The sequence below is a fragment of the Marmota marmota genome, unplaced genomic scaffold (genome assembly GCF_001458135.2).
Source record: "Marmota marmota marmota unplaced genomic scaffold, marMar, whole genome shotgun sequence".
Taxonomy (NCBI): Eukaryota; Metazoa; Chordata; class Mammalia; order Rodentia; family Sciuridae; genus Marmota; species Marmota marmota.
In genome coordinates this window covers 2,412,754-2,437,047 of record NW_026000171.1, presented here as the reverse complement: position 1 = coordinate 2,437,047, position 24,294 = coordinate 2,412,754, and the positions used below count along the sequence as shown (strand labels likewise).

The 24,294-nt window shown below is 42.5% G+C and overlaps 1 protein-coding gene across 3 annotated transcripts in view; it reads right to left on the bottom strand.

Moving 5' to 3' along the window:
* Vwf (von Willebrand factor) overlaps positions 1-17,942 on the bottom strand; it is a 156,091-nt gene extending 138,149 nt beyond the window's left edge. For 2 of the 3 annotated variants that reach the window (XM_015500732.2, XM_048787659.1), the window contains exons 1-6: positions 17,689-17,942; positions 16,715-16,769; positions 15,174-15,338; positions 7,920-8,022; positions 7,420-7,628; positions 745-869 (exon numbers count right to left, since the gene is read on the bottom strand). In XM_015500732.2, the coding sequence (XP_015356218.1) occupies positions 745-869; positions 7,420-7,628; positions 7,920-8,022; positions 15,174-15,338; positions 16,715-16,769 (657 nt within the window). In that variant the 5' untranslated portion in view covers positions 17,689-17,942. Of the gene's footprint in view, positions 1-744; positions 870-7,419; positions 7,629-7,919; positions 8,023-12,053; positions 12,278-15,173; positions 15,339-16,714; positions 16,770-17,688 lie in introns of those variants that run through there. The other variant, XM_048787660.1, reaches the window with a different exon arrangement.
* Between the last annotated feature and the right edge of the window lie 6,352 nt (positions 17,943-24,294).

Here is a 24,294-nt window from a genome sequence, read left to right as displayed (position 1 = left end):
GGGGGGGGGGGCGGCAGAATTACTTTGTTTCTGGAATAGGAGAGGGTTGACCTTCTCTACTTATGTGTACATGTGGGTGAATCAGATTTCTACAAGTGAAGGATTCTGTATTATTACTGGGGAGGTCATTACAATCCTTCAATAACACCCCCCTAATTTGTATTCATCCAACTCATTGAATATTTCTTGATTATATACTGTCTTCCCAATCCACAGAAACACAGTAAAGAGTTTTAGAACGTAAGCAAACTTAAGAACCTGTGGAGCCCAACTCCTGAAGAGAAACACAAGGACCCACCAGTGGAATAACTTGAGCAGCACCTTTTTGCTCTTCTTTTACAGAGAGGCAGAGCAGGACTGCCCTCACCAGACACTGAATACCAGCACCTTGATCTGGGAGTCTCTGTCATCCAGAACTATAATAAATAAATTTCAGTTACCTAGTTTCAGACATTTTGTGATAGCAGCATATTTTAAGTATACTGAGATACTCATTATAACCTAATCATTAGCCCAGAACCATTTGTAGAGTTCCCGGCCAGGAAAGTACTAGAATTAGATTTGACTAAACTCTAGCCATAGTTAGTTTTCAGTGTAGGAGTCCCACACTGAACAGCCAAACCAGCAGCACTTATAGGTAAGTCCTTTTCCCCCCAGAGGGAGGGCATGAACCCAAGTCCTGCTGCCTCTTAATTCCAGGAGTCTTACATCATCCAGGCCACATCCAGGCCAAGCTGTACCCACCTTCTGCATTTCCCCAGAGGAGCTGTTGCAGGGACTGCTGGGAGGAGATGCTCGTTCGCATCGCTGTTCCCCACTGCTCAGAGCCCAGGAGTTGGCAAAAAGGTAGGGGTCAGAGGTCAAGGTCCCTGCAAAGCAAAGTTTCAGAAAAAAATTATGCTTCAGTTATGCCTGTCCCAGGACTTCTGAGTGAAAGCTCTAGGTCTGTTTTATCTTGACCTAACTTCTGCTAGATTAGACCATAGGTATTTGGGGTGGAGAGTACCTTTTGTACAGTGCTCAGTATGGCTCCCCAGGGCATGGACATCAGACTCACTGAGTGCCTAGGGACTGCCTGGCACATGGTGGCACTCCACAAATTTCAGTTCTTTTCCATTTGACTTCTCCCATATCTTATGTATTGTTTGGTACTCAGATACTCCATACCACACAGGTTTGGATACTTTCTAATAAACCATCTTAAAGAAAGAGGTAGATAAGGAGCTTACTTGGATGATGAAGCTCCTTCCACCACTCTGTGATCTGGGCTGATCCCATCATCCCGTGGAGCCTAGTTCCCATATGTAAATGAGGAGTTGAGGTGGGTGATCTAAGATCCCTATTAGCCCTGACCACCTATGAAGTTTCATTTCATGAACTAAATCTGGACAGCATAAGGCTGTCCAACATATGGAATTACAAATACTTTTGTTTAGAGAAAACTCTCTGAAAGACAGAGTTAAAGCCAAGCTTGGCAGACTCCCAGAAATCAGGGAGCAAGGTTAACTGTTTGGGGGACAAATATTGTTGAGTTTTACTGACCAAAAAGAATTAAACTAAATCATCCTCTAAGGATGATTCCCAAAACATTACCATAGCCTTGATTTTTTTTTTTGCCAAAAAATACTACCTTCTTTCTCATAGCCTAGGACCCACTGTTAATTTTTTCAACCTTAAAAGCCTAGAATAAGAAAAAAAAAGATATTCTATGATTGGAACTTCCATTTCCAGCAATATAGCAGATGAGAAAAAATCTGAAAACTATGCTAGTAGAATGGACAAATATCATACTGAATTGATGGAGAAGCTTACAAAAAAATAGAAGGAATTAAAGAGATGGAAAGGAGGAGGAGAGAAGAAAGGAGAAGAGAGAAAAATTAAAAAATAGAACTGGCAAGTGTTATGACTGCAGAGTACTAGAGTAAAAGCGGCAACCTTTCCAACCAAGAGGCTGGGGTTTCAACAGCTCCACTGAAGTGGAAGTGAGTCCAGGACTTGCATGAGGCGGGGAGATGGACCCAAGATGCCATTGTAAAGCTGAGACCTTAAAATATGCAAAAGTTGACAAGAAAGTCTGGGGTTGTAGCTCAGTGGCAGAGTGCTTGCCTAGCATGTGTGAGGCACTAGGTTTGATCCTCAGCACCACATAAAAATAAACAAATAAAAAAAAGGCACCCTTTCCATCTATAACTACAAAAACATTTAAAAAAAAAAAACTTGACAAGAAAAAAAAAAACCCACTCTGAGAAGCAGAGTGGATGCCTGTTTTCTTGATCTGGTCTCTGGATGGGAGGGGAGAAAAGTCTCCCCTGAAAATTGACAGTGGTAGGAAATCTTTCATATAGTTGTAAGATTCCAACTTAAACTTCTTGTAAGATTCAGTAACTCAGACAAATTAACATCTTCAAAAGATGAGCTCACAATCCAAAATTATGAAGCATACTGAAACAGACTGAATGTCAACACATTCCTCCTGATAAGAAAGGAAGCTGAAAGGCTTCTACCCCTTACCCTCACAGGTGCCAAAGAAGATAGGCGCAGAGAGTACCCATTCAAGCCCATTTAACATAAGTTAAAGAGCTCTACAGTATGCATTTCACCTAGCTTTTGTTTCTATAAATTGTAATTGTCTCTGTGAGATGGCCAGAGAGAAGCAATCTAGCTGCTTCTCCCTGGTTTGATAAAACTGAAGTATAAAGCATAAAGTTCATTATTCATTTTTACATCTTTTGTCTATCTCTTATGTGGACCTCCTGTTGAATCCAACCAGTAGGGATCCAGGCAGGCTTCCTGGACTGAGCCATCTGTAACAACAGGAAACAATCCACTATAAACAAGAGTCAGCAGATCCAAAATTTGCATGACTGAGCTCCAAAAAGTTCAGATAATGAAATTTTTATATAGAACTTTTAAAACAAATATATTTTAGATTATGGTTATAAAAAAATTGAAACTTAATAAAAGAACATGACAAGAAAAAATAATTGAAAAGAAAAATAGTCAGATTTACCTTATAAGATTAAAAGCATAGTCAATAAAATAAAGTGAAACTTCAATTGACAGAATAAACATCATCTGTAAATTAGGCAGAGTGAAGAGAGAATTAGTGAACTAGAAGACAGATCTACTTAGATCTACTTACTACTTAGTAAAGTGGTGACAAACCAACTCTCCAGGGAAAGCAAAACCCCAGTTTATAGCACTTGCTAATTTCCATGGTGTTACCAACATGATGTTACTGAATGTGGAGTTGGGAAGAGATGCACACAATTGGTTCTCACCAACCACCATGAGTACAGCGTATGACCTAAGTAAACCACCCAAAAAGCAATACAGAAGGATTAAGAGAGATGGAAAAACACAATCCCAGTACTAGATATTTACCCAGAGAAATTAAAGCATATGTCTATAGACAAACCCTACTCATGAATGCCACTTCCCATCGATAAGGATAGGAACAAAAAATAAACATTAGAAAGGATGCAGAGAAATCAGAACACTCTGCACTCTTGGTGGGAGTGTAAAATGGCACAGCCATTAGGAAAACAGTATGATGGCTTCCTAAAATTTTAAAGACTAGTTAAATGTAGTGGTGCACACCTGGAATTCCAGAGACTTGGAAGACTGAGGCAGGTGGATCACAAGTTCAAGGCCAGCCAGGGCAATTTAGTGAGACCCTGTCTCAAATTTAAAAAATACAAAGGGCCAGAGATATGGCTCAAAGGTAGAGCATCCCTGGATTCAATCCCCAGTACTGGGGGGAAAATTAAAAACAGAATTACCATATGGATATGATTTATATACAATAAAATCATACTTCTGGGTAGAACCCCACAAAAATTGAAAGCTGGGTCTGCAGGGATACATGTATACCCATGTTCATAGCAGCATTATTCACCATAGCTAAAATGTGGAAGCACTCCATCTCCACTGATGAGTGAAAGGATAAGCAAAGCGTGGTATAAACCTACAATGGAATGTTAGACAGCCATAAAAAGAAATAAAATTCTGACACATGCTACAACATAACTGAACCTTAAGGACATTGTGAAAAGTGAAATAAATTAGTTACAAAAAGACAAATACTGCATGATTACACTTAATAAGGTACTTAGTGTAGTCAAAGTCATAGGGACCAAAGTAAAGTGGTAATTTCCAGGGCTGGGAGGGAAGAATGGGACCTACGGTTTGATGGATAGATTTCAGTTTCGCAAAATGAAAAGTTCTGGAGATGGATAGTAGAGATGGTTGCACAACAATATGAATGTACTTATTGTCACTGAACTATATACATTAAAATGGTTAAGGGCTGGGGCTGTGTAGCTTAGCAGCAGAGTGCTTGCCTAGTATGCGGAAGGCATGGGGTTCTATCCTCAGCACCACATTAAAAAAAATAAATAAACAAATAAAGACATTTTTAAAAAATGAGATTGCTTCACACCATTAGGATGGCTACCATTAAAATAAGAGTTGTCAAAGATATGCACTGTTGATGGGAATGTAGAATAGTGCAGCTGTTGTGAAAAGCAATGGAGTGAGTGCTTCTGCAAAATATTAGAATTGCTATATGATCCAGTTATTCCATTTGTGGGTACACATCCAAAGGAATTGAAAGATGAGTCTTCAAAACGCATTTTTACACCCATTTTTTTAGCAGCATTAGACACAATAGCCAAAAGGTGGAAGCAACTCAAATGTCCATCAATAGATTAATGAATAAATATGATGGAATATTATACAGCCATAAAAGGAAGGAAATTCTGACACATAGTTCAACATGAATGAACCTTGAGGACATTAAGCTAAGTGAAATAGCCCATCCACAAAAATCCAAATGCTGCATGTGAGTATCTAAACTTGTATGAGTCATATGAACACACAGTAGAATGGACTGGGGGAAGGTGAGTACAGGGAGTTGTTAAATGAGCGTGGAGTTTCAAATTCATAAGATGAAAAGGTTTTAGAGATTGGTTGTGCAACAATGTGAATATTAAAACTACTGAGCTGTTCATTTAACATTGGTTAAGATTGGTAAATTTTATGTGTACTTTATCATAATTATTAAAACTATGAGCTTTAAAAAAACATAAAAATAAACAAATAAAATAAAGGCATTGTGCCCATCTACAACTACAAAAAAAATTTAAATGGTTAAGATAGTTTGTTATGTGTATTGTACTATAATTAAATTTGAGGGACATCTGTGCCTTCATTCATAATTCCCCAACAAATAAACAAAGTATTCTTTGGTGAATAGATAACCAAATTTAGGTACTACTCTTCAGCAATAAATAGGAACAAGCTATTGATACGCTCAACATGATGAATCTCTAATGGATTATGTTAATGAGAAGAAGCCAGACTTAGAAGGCTTAATATCATATTATTGTGTTTATAAAAAATTTGGAAAAAATCAAAACTATAGGAACACGGGAGAAAAAAAAAGGTCAGTGATTACCAGGGGCTAAGAATTGTGGGTAAGTTCGACTACAAAAGGACATGAGGCATTTGAGTAGTACATACTGAAAGGGTGAATTTCACTGCCTGCAAATTATACCTTAATAGCCATTTTTAAAAACATATAATAAATCCAGCTTCCTGCAACTTTTATGAGACACATCTAAAACAAAATCACACAAAACAATTGAAAGTACAAAAAAAAAGAGATATCAAACAACCACTAGCCACTTAAAAAAGTAGAGTATCAATATTAATATCAGGTTTCAAGGCAAAAGGCATTGTTAAAAATGAAAGGAAGTCTAGTAGAGTACAGGAAGGAGAATACAGGAGGAGATGGAAGGAAGGAGGGAAAGGGGGGAGATCATGATCTGAAATCAATTTCCATGCATGGATGAGTTGTCAAAATGAGCCCAACTCCTATGTATAACTATAAAGGGCTAATTAAAATATATAAATAATGGGTTCATTATGTAAAGGAGCAATTCACTAGAAAGACGTAATATTTCTAAAAGTTAATAGCAAACACTCAAAACGTATAAAGCAAAATTTGACAGAATTACAAGAAATTGACATAACTTACCAACATTGTAAAAAATATATATACATCTCTCTTAGTAACTGGTAGATGAAGCAGACAAAAAGTAGTAAACATATAGAAGATTTTAACATCACAATTAACAAACCTAATTCAACAAACAAATATGGACTCCTTCACCAATCAGAAAATACATTATTTTTGAGCATAGATAGAACAATTTTAAGAAAAGATCAAGTACTAGCTACAAATAAGCCTCCACAAGTTGCTAATTTAATTTAGAAATCAATTTTGTTACCAAAAATTTACCTTAAAAATTCTAAACATTTGGAAATTTAAAACACACTATAGGTTAAAAAGAGCTCAAAATGGAAAGTAGGAAAATGTATTTTACTAAACAAAAATGAAACTGTGTTATATATTAAAATATATTATATATTAAAATAAAATATGAAACTGTGTTATATATTAAAACTGTGTTATATATTAAAAATATATTAAAATAAAAATGTATTTTACTAAACAAAAATGAAACTGTGTTATATATTAAAATAATTAAAAATGAAGCTGGTGTGGTGCAGCTAAAGTGATATTTAAAGGAAAACTGATAGCCTAAAGTTTACATATTGGATAATAAAAAGGTTGAGAAATCAGTGCTAGAGAAGATAAAAACAAACGACCTTATTATTTTTCACTCAACTGTTTTCTCTGCATGTTTTCCCCTTAATCAGAAGGTAGATACATGATAATGAAGAGATTAATTTATATACAAAGGTGGTTTTTACAAGGGAATATCACTAACTGAATGTTTATGGAATTAAAATTATTAAAAAGATTAGTAGTGATTTCACATCTATATTATCTTCTGTTGCTCACAAGCATACATAAGCTAGGCTTTTGGTGTTTTTGTAGGGATTGAACCCAGGAGAGCTTTACCACTGAACTATAGCCCCTGTCTTTTTTTTAAGACAGAGTCTTGCTGAAGCTGGCCTAAAACTTGTGATCCTCCTGCCTCGGCCTCCAGAGTCGCTTGGATTACAGGTATGTACCACCGTGTCTAGATAACTAGCCTTTCTGGACAGTGTGGAGGCTCACTCTATAGATTTCATCTATTTAATCGTAGTGGGTTCAGAAGGGTCTACTCAAACCTTCCAGTATTTTCCAACCATCTACCACATGTGATTCCCCCATTTCTATGGGGAATTCAAAGTTGAACAAAGACGGGTTTAGAGGCTCCAAGTTGTAGGTTGACCAGCGTGTCTAGGCACTGAGGTGAAATATTAACAGAGCAGATTGGCAAAATAAATTGAGGTGAGGTCATGACGAGGCGTGAATGCCAGGGGAGGAGTATCAGTGAGAGTTTGTAAGTAGGGAGGTAAAAAGCATAACCACACTTTAGGGAAATGGATCCAAGAAAACCTTACCTTCTTGGGTCCTAAAGTCATCTTCAGCAAAGATGTTAAAGTCACCACACAGCCCACAGGTCTTGTTGAAGTGTCTGTCTGACAGCAGGACTTGAAAGTTGCCGCTGCCGTCGATCCTGGCCACAAAACCATAGTCCTCACTGGTCAGCTTGTAGTACCCAGCCTCAGTCTCCAGATACAGCCCTTTAGAGGCATAGGGCATGGAGATTCTGGAAAGTAGAGGACATGTTCAGTATTGGGCTTCTCGTGCATTTTCAGGACATCTCTCTACCCTTCCAAGCCCACGCTACGAGGTTCAGAGGATGGCACAAAGGGAATGAGGTTCTAGCTCATTCACTTTTTGAGGCTGAGGCTGAGGCTCTCACCCAGCCCTGCTACTCACTTCTGAGTACGTTTTCTTCCTCTCCCTGGGCCCCAGCTTCTTCATCTGAAACACGAGGGCTTGTGCCAGGGAATCCCCAGGGTCCTTTCAAATTGGACATTCTGCACTTGTGACTTACCTTTGGTCCCCCTGCATCACAGTACCATTGACAAACAAATGGATGTCAAAAAATTCCCCAAGATACACAGAGAGTCTCACTCTCTTGCCATTTTGGAAGTCCCCTAAAAGAGAAAAGAGGAGTAGTAGTGATTATAACCCCCCACAAAAAATAATAAATGTATTAATAATATTACCTCTATAATCTTATCTCAGTGGAAAATTCCCCCAAAAAAAGACCTTTAAAATGGGCAACAGAAATCTCCTTTTAAATCTCATTTATTCACTCATCTTTCCATTCATCTAAAAATTCTTATGGAGTGCCTTCTGGATACATAGATCTCAATGGACTCTTACACTTCACAAAAGAAAAATATAAAAGCGTGATCACTTCACAGTGACCTCAATGATGACTACTAGAGACCTTTTCACAATCTAGATATAAAGATTAGAAAAGCATGCAGCAATTGATCACACTGTCAAGTAGCAAACAGAAGCAACAGTCCAGGTTATTGGTAATAGGTATTCTAAAATAATGTCATTTAAAATGTTATCTTGGGGGCTGGGGGTATATCTCAGTGGCAGAGCACTTACCTAGCATGCACAAAGCCCTGTGTTCCATCCCCAGAATTTAATTAATTAATTAAGTATCAATCTTAGGCGAGCCCAAATCAGAATCTCTGAGCTGTTTGTTTAAAATGGAGATTCATGAGCCCCACCTCAATTTACCACATTTGATTCTCTAGAAATTCAGAGACAGTGTAGATAAATTGCACCCACAGTGCAGAGAATCTTAGTAAGGATTCAATAAACGATGGGTATTGCCATTAGAGATGTTTGAATGGTCAAACACATCATAAAATAGTGTCTGTCAATGGTCTTATTGTGAGGGACAAACACAGGGACAAGGGTAAGGGCAGTTGGCATGAAAGACAGAAAACTGGTGAGACATTTTCCATAGCGTTATCAAGGCTTAAACTTCCACAGCTGGTCTCTGAGAACTGCTTCTTGGCCTGGGCCCTTGTTATCCAAAGACAATGGATTGGCCATAGGGATGAAGGAGCCCAGAGGGTCAGTTTAGAGTCTGAGTCTCAAGCCTTGGAGACTTAGAACTGGTGGAGGGAAGAGGGGAGATGGAGGGCAATCAGTGAAGACAGAGGTCCAACATGGGGGCACAGTGTCTTAGAGGTCCTGAAGGTATGGAACACAGGACCCATAATTTCCAGACTAGCCTTGGAAATGATGAAGAAATCGATCTTCTTCTAGGAGGAGCTGGGAGTGTGGGCTCCAGTTCCTCAGCAAAAGAAGAGGCCTGTGGAACCAAGCTCAGAAAACGGGAAGGTGTTGATTTGAGGTGTTGTTGCCATGACCGGGACCACTGGTAAGTCCAGTTAGGGAAGGTCTCCTCACTCCCAGGCAGAGAAGGTTCACAGACCACAGTCTGCAGAACTCCACACCATTGCTTGCCAGGAGAAAACCGAGGTGTCATATAGGTTACAGGAATTTTGTCCTGTATTGAACAAAACATAAAGGAGACTATTGGTTTGGACTGAGACCAAACCAAAATGGAGTCACTCATGCTAAAGTTCTATGTCCACCAAACCAAAACTAAGGTGTTTCTCTGGCATTCTGGGAAAGCAGAATGTGGGGGGAAGCCGGCGGGGAGAAGCCAAATCCCCGAATGGGCCAGTTGTAGCTGCTTTAATCTCCACAAGCTAAGTAACTTTGAAAGAACCAATCCACTTTTATTCTCTATTTCTGCTTTCCCTAACCCTTCTGTCTATAAAATCAATTTCTTCTGCACAGTTCTTAGGAACACTCATTGTAGTCTATGAAATGAAGTGTTACCTGATTCTAGAATTATAAATAGAGCCAATTAAGATCTTTAAACTAAATTTGTTGCAATTTAGTCCTTTCATACCTGTCTAAACTGGGGAGTCTGGCCCACTCTGCATTTTCTCTTAGAACAGTTTTTACAGCAAGCAGATCTTCAGAAGTCAAACAAACTTTCTGACAGCAGGAAATTAACCAATGAAAACCACCAGAACTGAAGTGGTAAATGGTAGGTGAATAGAGGAAATCAGTAACGATGGAATCTGAATGGTGGGTATAACAATGTTGTATTCCTTCAACTTTTCTGTATGTTTAAAAATTTCCATAATACAATGGTAAAATTATTTATTTTAAATACTTTTATTTGTTAATAAACAAGCAAATAAACAGGACAGCCTGGTAACAAACTCCGGTTTGCAATGCCTCCCAGGAGTCTTCTAGGTCCCTAGGCTTACATACAAGGTATACACATGCATACATGCACACACATGCATACACACACACACGCACACGCACACACACAGACCAAAGTCTGCAGAACTTTCACACATCTGCCCTTAGCACGTGCCATGAACTCTGAAATGTTATGATGTTTTCTATTATTTTGTTTAGTTTTTGCAGTGCTGGTTAGGACCATGGCTTGTGACTCAGTTTGAAAAACACTGACCTAAGCTGACCCCATCTTACAGAAGGAGAAACTGAGATTCAGACAGGATTCCAACCTCTCACTATTGACGTTTAGGGCTGGATACTTCTTTGTTGTGGGGGCCATCTGTGCATCCTGACCCCTACCATTGGATGCCAACAGCATGTCACCTAGTTATAATCACCCAAAATGTCTCCAGACACTGCCAAATGTCCTCCGAGGAAAAAAAAATCACCCCAACTGAGTGATTTTACACCTGAAGCAGAACCCACACCCAGATTTTCTGACTCCAAATCCAGTCTCCTATTGCAACAAAGCTACCTAATGGGACATCTGACGGCTGTGGATTCAGTAAGTCACTAATGCACGGGAGAACTCCATATCAACCTCTGTTTTATTTACTTCTTTGCCTTACTGCAAATTATCTGTAGCCATTAGGAAAATGAACCATTAGAAATGGGCAGCAACTCCCACATTCCACAGACCTCCCTGTTTGGTCTTCCTATCACTGCTAGGTAAGGAAGAGTCTGTGTGTCCATCCAGGAGGAAAAACAACCAGCCAGGTCTCCCCAGGCTCCTGGCCCCTTGAACTCAGTGATGAGGGTGCTGAGGGAGCTAGTTGGCCCCCAACATGTGGGAGCAAGAGGCACCCTGTACTTTCTAAAGCAGGCCAGAAGCTAGAACTAGGGTCATACCTGGGGGTATCCTGGGTTGTAGTATAGAACTCATTAATCTGCATCTCTAACAAACATTCCCCACCCCATGCCCATGATTCTGATGCAGGTCATCCTCTGTCCACACTTGGAGAACAATGATCTACTGAGACCATGCCATTCTGCTAACTCGGAAACTGAGGTTCCCCCTACAGAAATGATTCAGCCAGCGAGTAGTTGTTTTTGGCTCTCCCTGGGTTGATTTGGGAGGCAATCAAACCCTGCAGCCTTGGCTTAGGAAGAAGAGTCTCTATAAGGCAGGAGGAACCAGGACTCTGTGAACTCTCTGGATCCTGGGCCCATTGACTAGAAAATGTGAGCTCTGGCCTGGAAGCCCAGAGCTGCTTGACCAGGAAGAGGAATCAAGGAAAGGCCCTCCCCTTCGCACCAGGTGGGCCTTCATGAAGAGACATAAACACTCTACCCAGGATGTGAACAAGATCCACAGGCACCCAGAGAGGAATGGGAATTATTTTCAATTTAGAGTTGAGGAAACAGGATGTCGTTGGGGAACAATGGAGCAGAAGATGATCATGGGCCTGTGAACTGAAACTGTACAGTCCAAGGTCTGGGTTCCTTCCCCTGACCCCAGGATGCTGCCTGCTCCAAGCTCCAGCACCAGCCCAGGCTCCACAGATTAGTCCCCTTCTTACACCCCCTCCTCCTACATTCACTCCAACATCAGAAAAAGTAGCCACCGAATTATTCTCAGGTTATCAGCACAATTTTGAGCATAAATGAAACCAACATACATTAAATAGCCTGGTTTAGGCCAACAACCTCCCAGAAAATTGACATTCAATAAGAGCAAATTGCTATAAGAAAACAATGCCCCTGGATGGGGGGTGGGAGGGTGTCTTGCAATGAGCTTTTCGGAAATAGGTGGCCCTCTCCATCCCTTCAAATTGCCCCAGCCCCTGACACCCAGACATGGGTGGCTGGAGGCCAGGCCTCTGGTACAAACCTGCATGGACCGTGTTGTGGAAGATTCCCATAGCTGTCAACCTGCCATCCAGAGAAACGCCCTGAGAGCCTGGCGGCCTTGTGTCTCCGCACATGTACACAACAAGCTTCTGTGCATCTGGCTGCTTTCAATAACTCAGGTTCAGATAACACTTCACACTTGCAAATACTTTAATCTCACTTGAGCCTCACAGGCTCTGCATTTTAGAGAAGAGGAAATGAAGGCTGAGAGACACTCTGCCACTTCCCCAAGGGCACTCAGGGCAGAGAGGGAATGGAGTCGGCTCCAACTATAGCTCTTTCCATGCTTCCATTTCCTGCTGGAGGCAGAGCCTCCAAGGGATGGGGGTTATAAACCAGTCAGTAGGCATAAGTTGACATGCCGAGTGTTGGACAGGGCCAGTGTGGTCAAGGGGGCTAACAGGAGGAGGTACCTGAGTTTTCCTGCCTCTGAGGGCTCCTTAAGAGGAGAGGGCTCTTGAGGTGGGCTTACACAAGGGAAAAGGACTTTTCCAACATGCTGGCTGGGCTCCCTGAGCCCAGAATGTGGACTCTATGCCTGGTCCTAAGCTTTCATTATATACTGTTTACTAACCCGCCTCTGGGCTAGGGAGACCACAGCAGGACTGAGCTAAAGCTGATCATGGAGTCAAGACAGCAAGCCCCTCTAGGGTACCAGGTGTCACCCTCCCTGCAAACTTCACTCAGGGTGGAGACGTGTCATTATCTCTTCTTTCAAAACCTTCCTAACCCTCCATTCCCAACACACACCCCCAGAGTCATCTCAGTAAAGGGTCTGTGCCATCTCCATAATGATCATCAAAGTGCAGAAATCCACTCAAAATAAACACTGGAGCCACAGGAGGCTGGTGCATCCGAGCACCTTCCGCTTCCTGGTGGAGGAGGGGGCCCTTTTTCTTTTCAGCTGCTTTTCCGAGCCAGTCCCCAGGTGCTGCCTCTGAAACAAACTTGGGTTCCAAAACCCAGTGTTCCATGTGATGTCATGTCCCAGGGGATGTCTCTGGTCCTTTTTACCTCCTGCTTGGTTACCCTGCCTCCCACTTCCCTTCCTGGAAGGCACCAGTCCCTTTGATCCTCCCCCACTGCAGAGACTCTACCTAACTCCTCCCAGCCGCTGAATGAAGCCAACTCACCCTCCATCAGACTTCAGGACCCTGCCCTGCAGCCTCACGGTGTCCCAGACTTACTCCACTCCTGTACTTCTCAAAGTTTGGTCCCTAGTCCAGCAGCAGCAATTAAGAAATTGTTAGCAAATAAAAATTTCATGCCCCATTCCAAATGTACTGAGTCAGAACTCTGGAGGTGGAGCCCAGCAACCTTGTAGTAGAGCCATCTAGGTGGTCACGATGCCGGCTGCAGTGGAAACCACTCCACCACGGGTTCCGCCTAATGAGCACACATTCTTCCAGCCTCTCCTCTTTGGCTCATGCTGTCTCCACTGTGTGAAGCACCCTCCCCTGTGCTCTTCACCCAACCAAAGCCCCATTACCCAAGGATCCTCAAACGCCACCCACTCTTGTAAACATCTTTCTTTGATACAACAGAGCACCTTGCTTCTTAGGTCCCCAACACCAGTAAATATTGACAGAAACCCCACGGAGCTAAGTGCCAGGAAACAAAGATGAGCAAGGCATAGCTTTTGTCTTTGAGGGACTCACAAAGAAATGGGAAGAATGGCAGGACGCTGAAGCCATGTTGTGATAGGGTATCTAGCAGATGCAGGGCAGGTGGCAGAGACAGCCCGAGGGAGCAGCTAAGAAGCAGGGGACACTTACAGACATGACCATGGTCAGCTCACTGAGCTCCCAAACACAGCCTACTGCATGCTGGGCACAGAGGACACTGCATGGATCCACTCCATGGCTGATGGAGTAATAACCCCAAGAGCCCTTCAACTTATACATCATGGAAGGGCCTAAGTGTAGCAAAAAGAATCTCTTCCTTGACCAAACTTGAGTCAGGTCCCACTGAACCATCTTCTAGACTAGTCCTGACCTTAGGGTCTGTCCTTGACTCACTTAGTCCTGACTGCCACTGGGTCAGTTTAGCCAAAATCTCTTACCTTCTATATATGATCAAATTCCTTATCCCCTAACCTCAGTATCTGATCACCCTGGCCTGCCTTCAGTAAGATTCCTGTCAAGTTGGTTTAGCAAAAAAAACCCTTACCCTGATATTTCCTCTGTCACTGACCCCCCACCCAACCTTCCTTGGATCTAAATTCCACTTTTCCTTGTATTTGGAGGTGGATTTGCAGTAGTACCCCTTGAATGTAAGGGCTTTCTTACTGGCTTTAAGAAGTTTCATGAATTTTTCTTTAACGGCCTGGATCTGTGTCAGCTGCCACCTCAGCTCCCCAGAGAGGACCCTCTTTTGCTTGGATTTGTAGCATCCCTTCCTCACACCTCACAGCTGATTGAGTCTTAGTATGGAAGTCACCAAATCATAATTCTTCATCAATGCCCCCAGCCCCACTCCCAGCCTTGGAAACTTCCCTCTCTCTTTAGTAGAGAGGAAACACCCTTCAAGGAGAAGCCCAAGATTAAATCCAGCTCCTCCTTTTATTTTCTGTCAGGCTTTGGGGAGAATTATACAGCATCCTTGGGCCTTGGTTCTTCATTTGTAAAACAGGGGTGACATTATTGACATTCTAGAGCTGTTGTGGGACCCAGAGAGAACATGGGGGCAGAACCGGGGCATTTCTAGGAACAAGAGATGTGCAACATAAGCTAGAAATTCTGAATTCCACAAGCCACCGAGAAAATTATTATTTCCTGTTTCAAGGAATTTTATGTATTCCAAAGTTCCTTCTAGATCTTCATTTTTCTTGATGCTTTGTAGCTCCTGAGGCACTGCCTGGACCTGTTGGCTGCAACCACTAAAGAAGCCCAAAGCTTCTCTCTATTCCACCAGGCTCCCTAGGAGAGAGACTGGAGAAGCCAAGGGAAGCCAGGTGTCATAGAAAGGGCACTCCCCACCATACTCTCAGCAGTGATGTTTGAGTTCAGGCATGTCTGAGAATTGGAACCCTCCCTGCATGCCAGGGCTGAGCACAGCTGGCCCCTTCTCTGAATTCCTGCCCTCAGTGCCCGGTACTTACCAAGAATCGAGAAAGAGTGTTCCTGGCAGTCCCCGGCCAGGAGGTAACTGCACACTCCTGCAAAGCTATACATGTTCTCATCAAAGGTGTTGATGAAGTCACTTCCAAAGAGGCTGCACCGAGCCATGGATGGCCGGCCACTAGCCCTTTCTCTGCAGAGGGTGTCTAGATGGAAAGGACAGGGTGAGCAAAATTGGAACCATCATCCCAAATCTCTCCAATCTCTTGAGGCTACATCTGAGGGAAACTGGGCTGTGGGGAAGTATTTTCCATCCCAAATAAGAATAAAGCTATTGCTTTCAGTCCTGGAATATGGCCCAGAACTCGTGGCAGTAATGGAGGAACATTTTTTCAGGAAATCTACTCATTTTAATGACTTAACTCTACTCATTTTAATGACTTAATTACTTACTGATTTCAAATGTAATAATACCCATTATAGAATATTTGGAGAATACAGAAGAAAACACAAAGAAGTTAAAAATTATCTGTGATCTTACATTCAGCAATAACTAGAGTAAGCGTTTGCCTTTTTGTTCTACTTTATAGCATATATACAGTTGTGATTTATTACAAATTTGTGATCATCCTGTGCAAAACCATTTACAAACCATGTTTATTTCTCAATATATTGTAAAGAATTTGTTGTGCCATTGTATATACTTCTAAAATGTGATTTTTAGTGGCTACTTCACATTCTACATCTAAATGTATATAGGGTAACCTCTTATTATTTGGTTCTTAGCATTTTCTCAAATATTTTACTCATAAAGAGATTGCAATGAACATCTTTCTACATATCTACTATTATATTTTGAGCAGATTAAACTTTAGACAGATCAGATTGTGTGCCTGTCAGAGTTGTGAAATGGTAAAAGTTCTCTGAAGAGCTGACCCCCTCACTAACACACCACCTACCTGGCAGAAACATGCAGAGAGCATGATAAATGTACATTTCATTCCAAACTAACCTGTGGGGAGCAGACTGGATGCTACTAACCTGAGCTGTCTAAATGGAGACACTGCAGGTCAAAAGTCCTTCCCTGCCATTCACAATCTCAAAATTTCAGCAAGGGAAGAAAAATAGTATAATAGGAAGAGAGCACACCAGGAACCCAAGAAAAATGATCTCTGGTTTTGGCTCTGCATGACTTTAAAGCAATAATTTCTCCTCTCTGACCCTTGGTCTCTTCATCTATACCATAAAACGTTCACTCTATAATTCCTTCTGAAACTAACCCTCTATCTAAGGATTTAATTCCTTCTTCCCCATCCTGTGCTTCCATCATATAGGATGGTTCTGTGCATGCTTATCCTTTCTACAAGAGGAAGGCATTTGCAGGCATCTGGTCTCTGAAGAATACAAGTCAGAGGCAGGGGGTTCTGCAGAACCTTCATAGGAGGCAACCAGTGACTCTGAAAGGCCCACTATGCGTCTAACATGGGACTCACACAAAGGTGACCTGCAGACACACCTGCTGATTCCTAGAAGGGGATTACTCCAAATGACCCTGGGGCAGGAGTGAGGACTTAGTACCTACCTGAAAATGTAAAGACCAGAGCAAGCAGCACCCTTACAAGTCTGGCAGGAATCATCTGCAAAGAAGCAAGAGAAATAAACTGTTCTTACTTCCCATAAGATGGCTGCTGGTATAAGCTACTAACAATGCATAAAGTAGGAAAAATAATTTCTTAAAGCAAGGAAAGAACTGATCACCATTGGTCCCATTTCTCATTTGAACATGGGTTATTAGTCCCAAAACTTCCCCCGGGCCAGTGCCAGGCCCAAGAGTAACAATTCCTTGGACCCACACCTCTGAGCACCCTTCCCCAGACAACAGTCTCAGGGCCAAAACAGAAGCGGGAAGCACTGTCAACTCATCTTGGTTCCTGCAGGGCATCCTGACCTCTCATGTCCCTGTACCTTTCTCCAGTAGCCAGGAGTAGAGGCACACCCAAGTCCTTCCACTCTTGGCAGAAATGGGGAAACTGGAACTGTCTTACACTTCCATTGCTACCACAGGAATCCAGAGAAGGTGCAGGAACTGCCAATCAATTGCTTACTGATCACTGGTCCTGGGCCATGAGAGCCTCCAGAGCAGAGGCACACTCACCTCCATCCCCAGAGCCTGGCAAGGTGCCAGCACCCTGAACATGCTCATTAATGTTTGCTGAATTCAACTGATAAATGGACCCTATCAGCCCTGGGTCCCTGAAAATTGGTCCTTCCCAATGCACAGGTGTATTGTACCTCAGAGGTGAGGGCAAAGATTGGTCCAGGCTTGTCTGAGTGAAAACTACAAAGTAAAACCCAATTGCATGAAGAAAAGCAGCCACAGGATACCCAGAGGCAAGAAGACAAAGAGGCATTAGGATAGTCCAGTCTTTGAATTGCCTTCCAAACAAAAACCTTTCTAGTCCAGAGATGGAGAAACCCAGCCAGGGTCCCAGGGCAGGGATCAGCCCTGCATCTTTCTCCCACAACTGCATCAGCTCTCCTTCCAAAAGATCATACCTTTGCCTGCAAATAGGAGCTGCAGGTGTCTCCAAGATCCCTTAGGAAACTCAGCTGCTGCTCAGTGGTGCCACCACCCCTAGGCCATTCTCCCAGCAGCTGCTGAGGCTGGATGGATCTGCTGCAGCTCTAGCCTGTGTTGCTGTTAAGTAGTCCAGGGGCTACAGAGTCCCCTGCAGCCAGGGGAGATAAAGCCCAAGCTGTGACGTTCACCAACCACCCCCTCTTCCCCACCACAATAGCTGTGAGCTGCCACATCAGGGCCCTGGCCTCCTTTTAATTACCAAAGGGAAACAATGACAGGAAATAGTATTAGAAATACCTCCAGGATGATAAGGCTTTGAACAGCTCAGAGGGAGACCTCCTGGAAGCTGCCTTCATGAGCTTCCTTGCCCTCCCCGAACACCCCCCACTCCCCAGCCCCATGCTTGGTCCCTAGGACTCCCAAGTGCCCACGCAGACAGACCTAACCAGGAGTACTGGTGTCCCCAGGACAGACTGATCCAGCCAGGGAGAAAATCAGGCTAGATCAACAGGGCTTCTGGACCTGGCTTCCAGGGCCGAGATTCCAGAGAATTTTGAAAAACACCTCAACCTGAGCCAACTTAGCTGCTGAGCGGGAGGAAGGAACGCGTTAACACTTCCTGTCCACCCAGGTATGAACCATCCAGCTGGGGCGCTCAACAAAAACAGTCCCTCTGGGTCCTGGCCAGCGTTTAATGGACAGGTTAAAGATGAAGGTCCTGGTCACAAGACCAGGCCTTTGTAAAATAATGGGTGTGGAAGTGATGGTTTGATTCTAATATTCCTCCCCCGCCAAAAAAAAAAAAAATGTGGTGCTGGGGATGGAAACCAGAGACTTGCACATGCTAGGCAAGCGCTCCACCACTCAGCTGCACCCCCAGCCCTCCAAAGACTCTTCTACCTCACTTCTGATACGCTGATTCTTCCTCTAATGTTGCACACATACCCACGTATCACACACATACATATATGCAAATACACATGTGCATGCAACCACTCATACACACATGCACAAACACGGTCGATCCCTCTTCCCAACTCCTATTCCTAAAAGCCTTATTCTCAACATTGTCTGCCAACTAATTCTTGCTAAAAAAGCTAATAACATGGGCAGAGAGAGGCAAGGCAGGAAGTGACGCCCTCACAGTGGGATTTCCAGCCTTAAGACCAGCAGCCTAAGACTTAAAGAGTGTTTAGAAATGAAACCCCACATCGGGCTTGGTGGTGCATGCCTGTAATCCCAGGGCTCAGGAGTCTGCAGCAGGAGGATCTCGAGTTCATAAGCCAGCCTCAGCAAAAGCAAAGTGCTAAGCAACTCAGTTAGACCCTGTCTCTAAATAAAATACAAAATAGGGCTGGGGATGTGGCTCAATGGTCGAGGGCCCCTGAGTTCAATCCCTGCAACCCCCCAAAACTGGAAGCCTACCTCACTGCTTCTCACATGATAACACCTGCGCTAAAACTTTCATGAGAAACACTGTGAGGAAAAAACCCATTGTTGCAGAATTCTGCACACAGTCCCTTATTTTGAATGCCCCTAGCAGCAGACCCTGAGTGTTTTAGTGCAGATAATTATGTGGAAAGGCAGGAAACAGCAGCAGGGAAGTGGAAATGTGATAGGGAGAAGGGAAAGCCACCAGTAAAAGTAAATGATGTTTATTAAGCCCTCCACCCAGGGGCAACTGCAGCTGAATCCTGGGGGGAGAATCTGGGAAGTAAAGACATGGACACTAATTGTCCCATTCTTAGGTCAAGAGAGTGAGGGTATTTCTACACCTAGTCCTGTTGAGAGCTTCTGGGAACATTAGCCCTTCAACACTTGTAGCCAGTAGCAAAGAGATATAGACACTGTAGACTAGAAGAAACACAGAATTAAGATCAGAGGGTAGTGGGAGTGAGGGCTGTGCCATCTAGTCAACATAGCTTAATCATCATTCAGAGAGAACTTAGAGTCTTTCTCCCCCGCCATAAAACAATGGGTTTAATATTATAGTCCTTTCTGAAAGAACTACTAAAGCAAGTACTTCAGAAAGAAGAAAATGAAACACAGCAAGAAGATGTCAGAAGAAAAGACAAACAATGCATAAAACAATAAATAACTATAATTGAATTATAAATCAAAGCAGAAAAACCTTTGGGGGTCAGGGGAAGAAAAAGAAAAGGCTTTGGGTAAAAGGCAACACCTATTCATAGAAAACAAGCAAACAAAAACATTTTAGTAACTTACAAAAAGAAAGGAATATCCTTGACCTGAAGAAACAGAGCAAACCTCACAGAGTAAAATGTAAGCCACCCTGCTTTTAAAAACCAGAACAAGACTAGGATGCTCAGTGTCATCACTGGATGACATTGGATCAGATGCCCAGGTAAGCACAGTAAGGAAAGAGGAGGAAATACAAGAACATGGCTTAGGAAGGAAAAGGCAAAGTAGTTATTATTTGAATATATGAATGTATCACTCTGGAAGAAAATGTGGAACTGTCTATTAAATTTAAAGATGTTCTTCCTCATAACCCAGCAGTGGCTTTCCCCCAGATGCACAAACCAACATGCCCAGGAAATTCACTGCATCCCTGACTGTACTCACAAAGAAGTGCCAACGACAACCGAAATATACTTCAATAGAAGAACAAACATTGTCATGCAGCTAAACAATGAAAAACCAAATGACAGTAAAAAAAAAAAAAATCTAGGCTGCATGACCAACTTGGATAAATCCTCAGAGTAATGGTGATCAAAAAATAAAAGCAAATATCAAAGTATATGTGATAGCATTATGTAAAGACCATGTAAAATAAAACTATGTGTTATTGTTTATGTGTTTAATCACAGTAAAAGTAAAATATGCCTATATTTAGGTTATTGGTTATCTCTGGAGAAGAAAAGAATGTAATCCAGAGAGTGGCACATAGGGTCTGTACCTCTCTGTATGTTTTATCTGTTTAATCATTTCAAAAATATGAAGTAATAGCCAGATACAGGGATAGTAGTTCCAGCTACTCGGGAAGTTGAGACAGGGTGATCAAGAATTCAATGTTAGCCTGGGAAACATAGCAACTCCCCACCTAAAAAAAAAAAAAAAAAGCAAATGTGGCAAAATGTTAAGATGGGACCAGGCTGGCTGGAACCCGGGTATTTTTATATTATCCTCCCTTAAGTTTCTATAAGGCTGCAATTTTTATTAGAAACTAAAGCCCTGAAGCCAAGTAACCCAGCGGAGTTGACTTTGCCTTGCAAAGTGAACAGCATCCCATGCATAAATATTTACCCACACAACCTATCTCCTTCAAATTCCTAGAAGCAAAAGAAATAGCTGGGTCAATGGACCAAAAATTGTTAAGACTTTTATATCCTTCCAAGAATTATACCAATTTATCCTTTCATTGTTTTTTCTTATTTGGTCACATAATGAAGAAAACCTGATATAAGATTATTGTTTTAATATTGATTTCTTGGGGATTAGGGGAATAGTGTCCATTTATATTCTTTTGTTAATTTCTGCTTCGTGTCTTTAGCTCATTTTCTGCTTAGATGCTTGTCTCTTCCTGTTGACTTGTCAAAGCTCTTGAAAGATTAGGTTTTCTTTTCTCTTATATTAACATGTGGTTATTTCTCTCAGTTTTTCACTTCCCTTTAGTATTTATTTACAATGGTTTTTGTTTCTGCTTTTGTTTAGGGGAGGTGTCTTTGTTTTGCTGTCTGGGAGTTTGAGGACTTGTTTTCTTTTGTTTGTTTTATTTTATTTTTGGTTCTGAGGATTGAACCCAGAGGTGCTTTATCACTGAGCTACATCCCCAGCCATTTTTGTTTGTATGTTTACGTGATTTATTTGTTTGTTTCTTTGTTTGTTTTGAGACAGGGCTCACTAAGTTGCCCAGGTTGGCCTCAAACTTGTGACTCTCCCACCTCAGCCTCCAGAATCCTGTGATTTTAGGAATGGGCCACCATGTCAAGCATGGGAACTTTTTTAATGTTATTTTTTCGGGGCTGGGTAGCAGGTGAAAGATAGGACAAAGCACACGGAGAGACATTCAGAGACACACACACTCCCTTAGATGTCCAACTTTCCTAGTTTGCCCAGGAAGTTTCGTGACAGTTCTCAGCAATCTGGGACCATGGTCACCCTATAGCTCCCTAATTCCCTTCTCAGGAAAATCCTAATTTGGACCACATTCCAAAACTATTACAAAAGTTTTAAACATTTTATCTATTGTGGAGAATATGAATCATAGTCCACAAACTTCCATTTGCAAGATATTTGAATTACTTTATTTTCCTTACATCAAATTAAAACCAACTTTCTTCAGTCAAGAGGATTGCAGGGTGCTCAGTAAACAAGGTTAAGAACCTCAAATCTTCACTCCATCCTCCTGGCTGCTTCCTCTTTGCCAAGCCCACACAACGTGTAAGACCAGCATTCCAGCAACTTCCAGGCCTTTTCAGCAGGACCTCTGAGTCCAGCAGCTTCTGGGTCCCCAGGCTGCTGCTTCAGCACTATCATGAGCACCCAGAAAGTAGGAACCAGGCAGAAGCAGACTGAGGAAGGCCCAGGGCCAGGCCAGAGCCCTCCACTCTGCCTCCCTCCATGGCTGCAGGGACCTCCTTCATCTCCAGCTCCTGCCTGAGTCAGCACACTTACCTCCCCCTGGGTCCCCATGTCCATGCCCACCCTGACCACACGGGTGCACCCCAAAGTGCCTGCTCCATCCCCATTGGTGTCTCTCCAAGACCCCTCCTATGCTCAGCTTGTGCCACCCCCCCCCATACAAAATGTCCTGTCTCTCACCCCTGTACCCCCCCTTCCTTTTCATCCTTTTGTGTTCCTCCCTACAAAAGAAAGGATTTGTCATTTGATGAACACTTTAAAAGTACCAGGAATTCTACTCGGGATGTTATATACATTTTATTTAATCCTCCAGACTAACTTTTTTAGAGCTGCTGGAACAATCGCCCATAACCCAGTGGCTTACAACAACACAAATTTATTCTGTCAAGGGAAAAAGTCTGATGTCTGGGGTCAGCAGGGTCACACTCCCTCTGAAGGCTTTGGGGGAAGGCCTTCCTTGCTTCTCCCAGCTGCTGCGGCTCCAGGCAGCCCCTGGCCTGTGGCTCATCCCTCCATCCTCTGCCTCCACCTCCACGAGGCTTCCTCTCCTCCCCATCTCTCCTCTGTGGGTCTCTCATAAGAACAGTCGTCGTGGAACCTAAGTAATCTAAGGATGACCAAGGAATGCAGTATCTAAGGTGATCTCCTCTCGAGATCCTTAACACCATCTACAAAGACTTGTTTCCCAATAAGTTCACGTTCACAGGTTCTGGGGATTAGGACGGGGACACATCCTTGGGGGTTCGCCATGCAACCCACTGTACCTTCTAACAATCCTGTGAAGTAAACATGTGATTACTCTCTGCTGTGGCTTAAACGTGTCCCCCAGCATTCATGTGGTGGAAACTTAACGAAAATGCAGCAGTGTTGAGAGAAGGGACCCTTATAAGGTGAGCATGTCATGAGAGCTTTGCCTTTATGAATGGGTTGATGCCATTGTTGCAGGAGTGGGTTAATTCCCATGGGAGGAGAGGGTTCCTGATGAAAGAATGAGTTTGGTGCTCGCATTTGCTCTCTTCTCTCTCTCTCTCTCTCTCTCTCTCTCTCACTCTCCTTCTAACTTCAGCTATAGCATGATGCAGCAAGAAGGTCTATCAGATGCAGCCTCTTGACCTTGGACTTCCCAGCTTCTAGAACTGTAAGAAATAAATTTCTCTTCTTTATAAATTTCCTAGTCTGAGGTATTCTGTTAAAACAATACAAAACCAAAACGAAGATAGTCTCATTTTACACATGAGGAGAGGATATGCTATGGTTCAGACAGGCACAGTACCTTGCACAGGATCACACTTTTTTTTTTTTTAAGAAAGGCAGCAGGCATCTGAATCCACTTACCTGCAGTTGCAAAGTTTGAGGGTTTTCTCTTGATACCTATGAGTATCAGCCTTTCATCCTTTTTACACTCTCTCATCCCTCACTGTTTAGTCTTTGGGCCACCTCCAGCCATCTCTACTGAAACTCTCATTTTTTCATGCAGTTTTTTCCTGATTGGGTCTTATTTCTTCTGATCTGAGATTTCCTAGAACAAGGTCCGTGTCTTACTCTTCTCTACATCTTCCCACGTGTTTAGCATGGAGCTGGGCACATAAGCCCCATGTGTACTTGCTGAACTTCCTGCTAATAGAAAAGTAGTGTTGGATAATTTGCATATGTTATAGAAATGCAGCCGCAGGGCTGAAACTGTAAAGAAGTAATTGCTCAACAACAGAGGAAGTTGTCATTTGCCCCCCAGTTTATTAGCACAAATGTAAAGAGCACCCCATTGCCTTGGTTGGGAAATCACACAGGGAAAATCACAGGATCGCTCTGCTCCTGGGCAGGGATGTCAAACTGTGTTCATATTTTCATGTGGCATTCTAAGATTATGACAGATATACACTGTTTATGTCTAAATGACACTCAAATTTCTCTTTTATTGAACTGTTACACCCTCAGATAAAATAGATTATTTGGGGGTCGGGTATGGTTCCATGGTA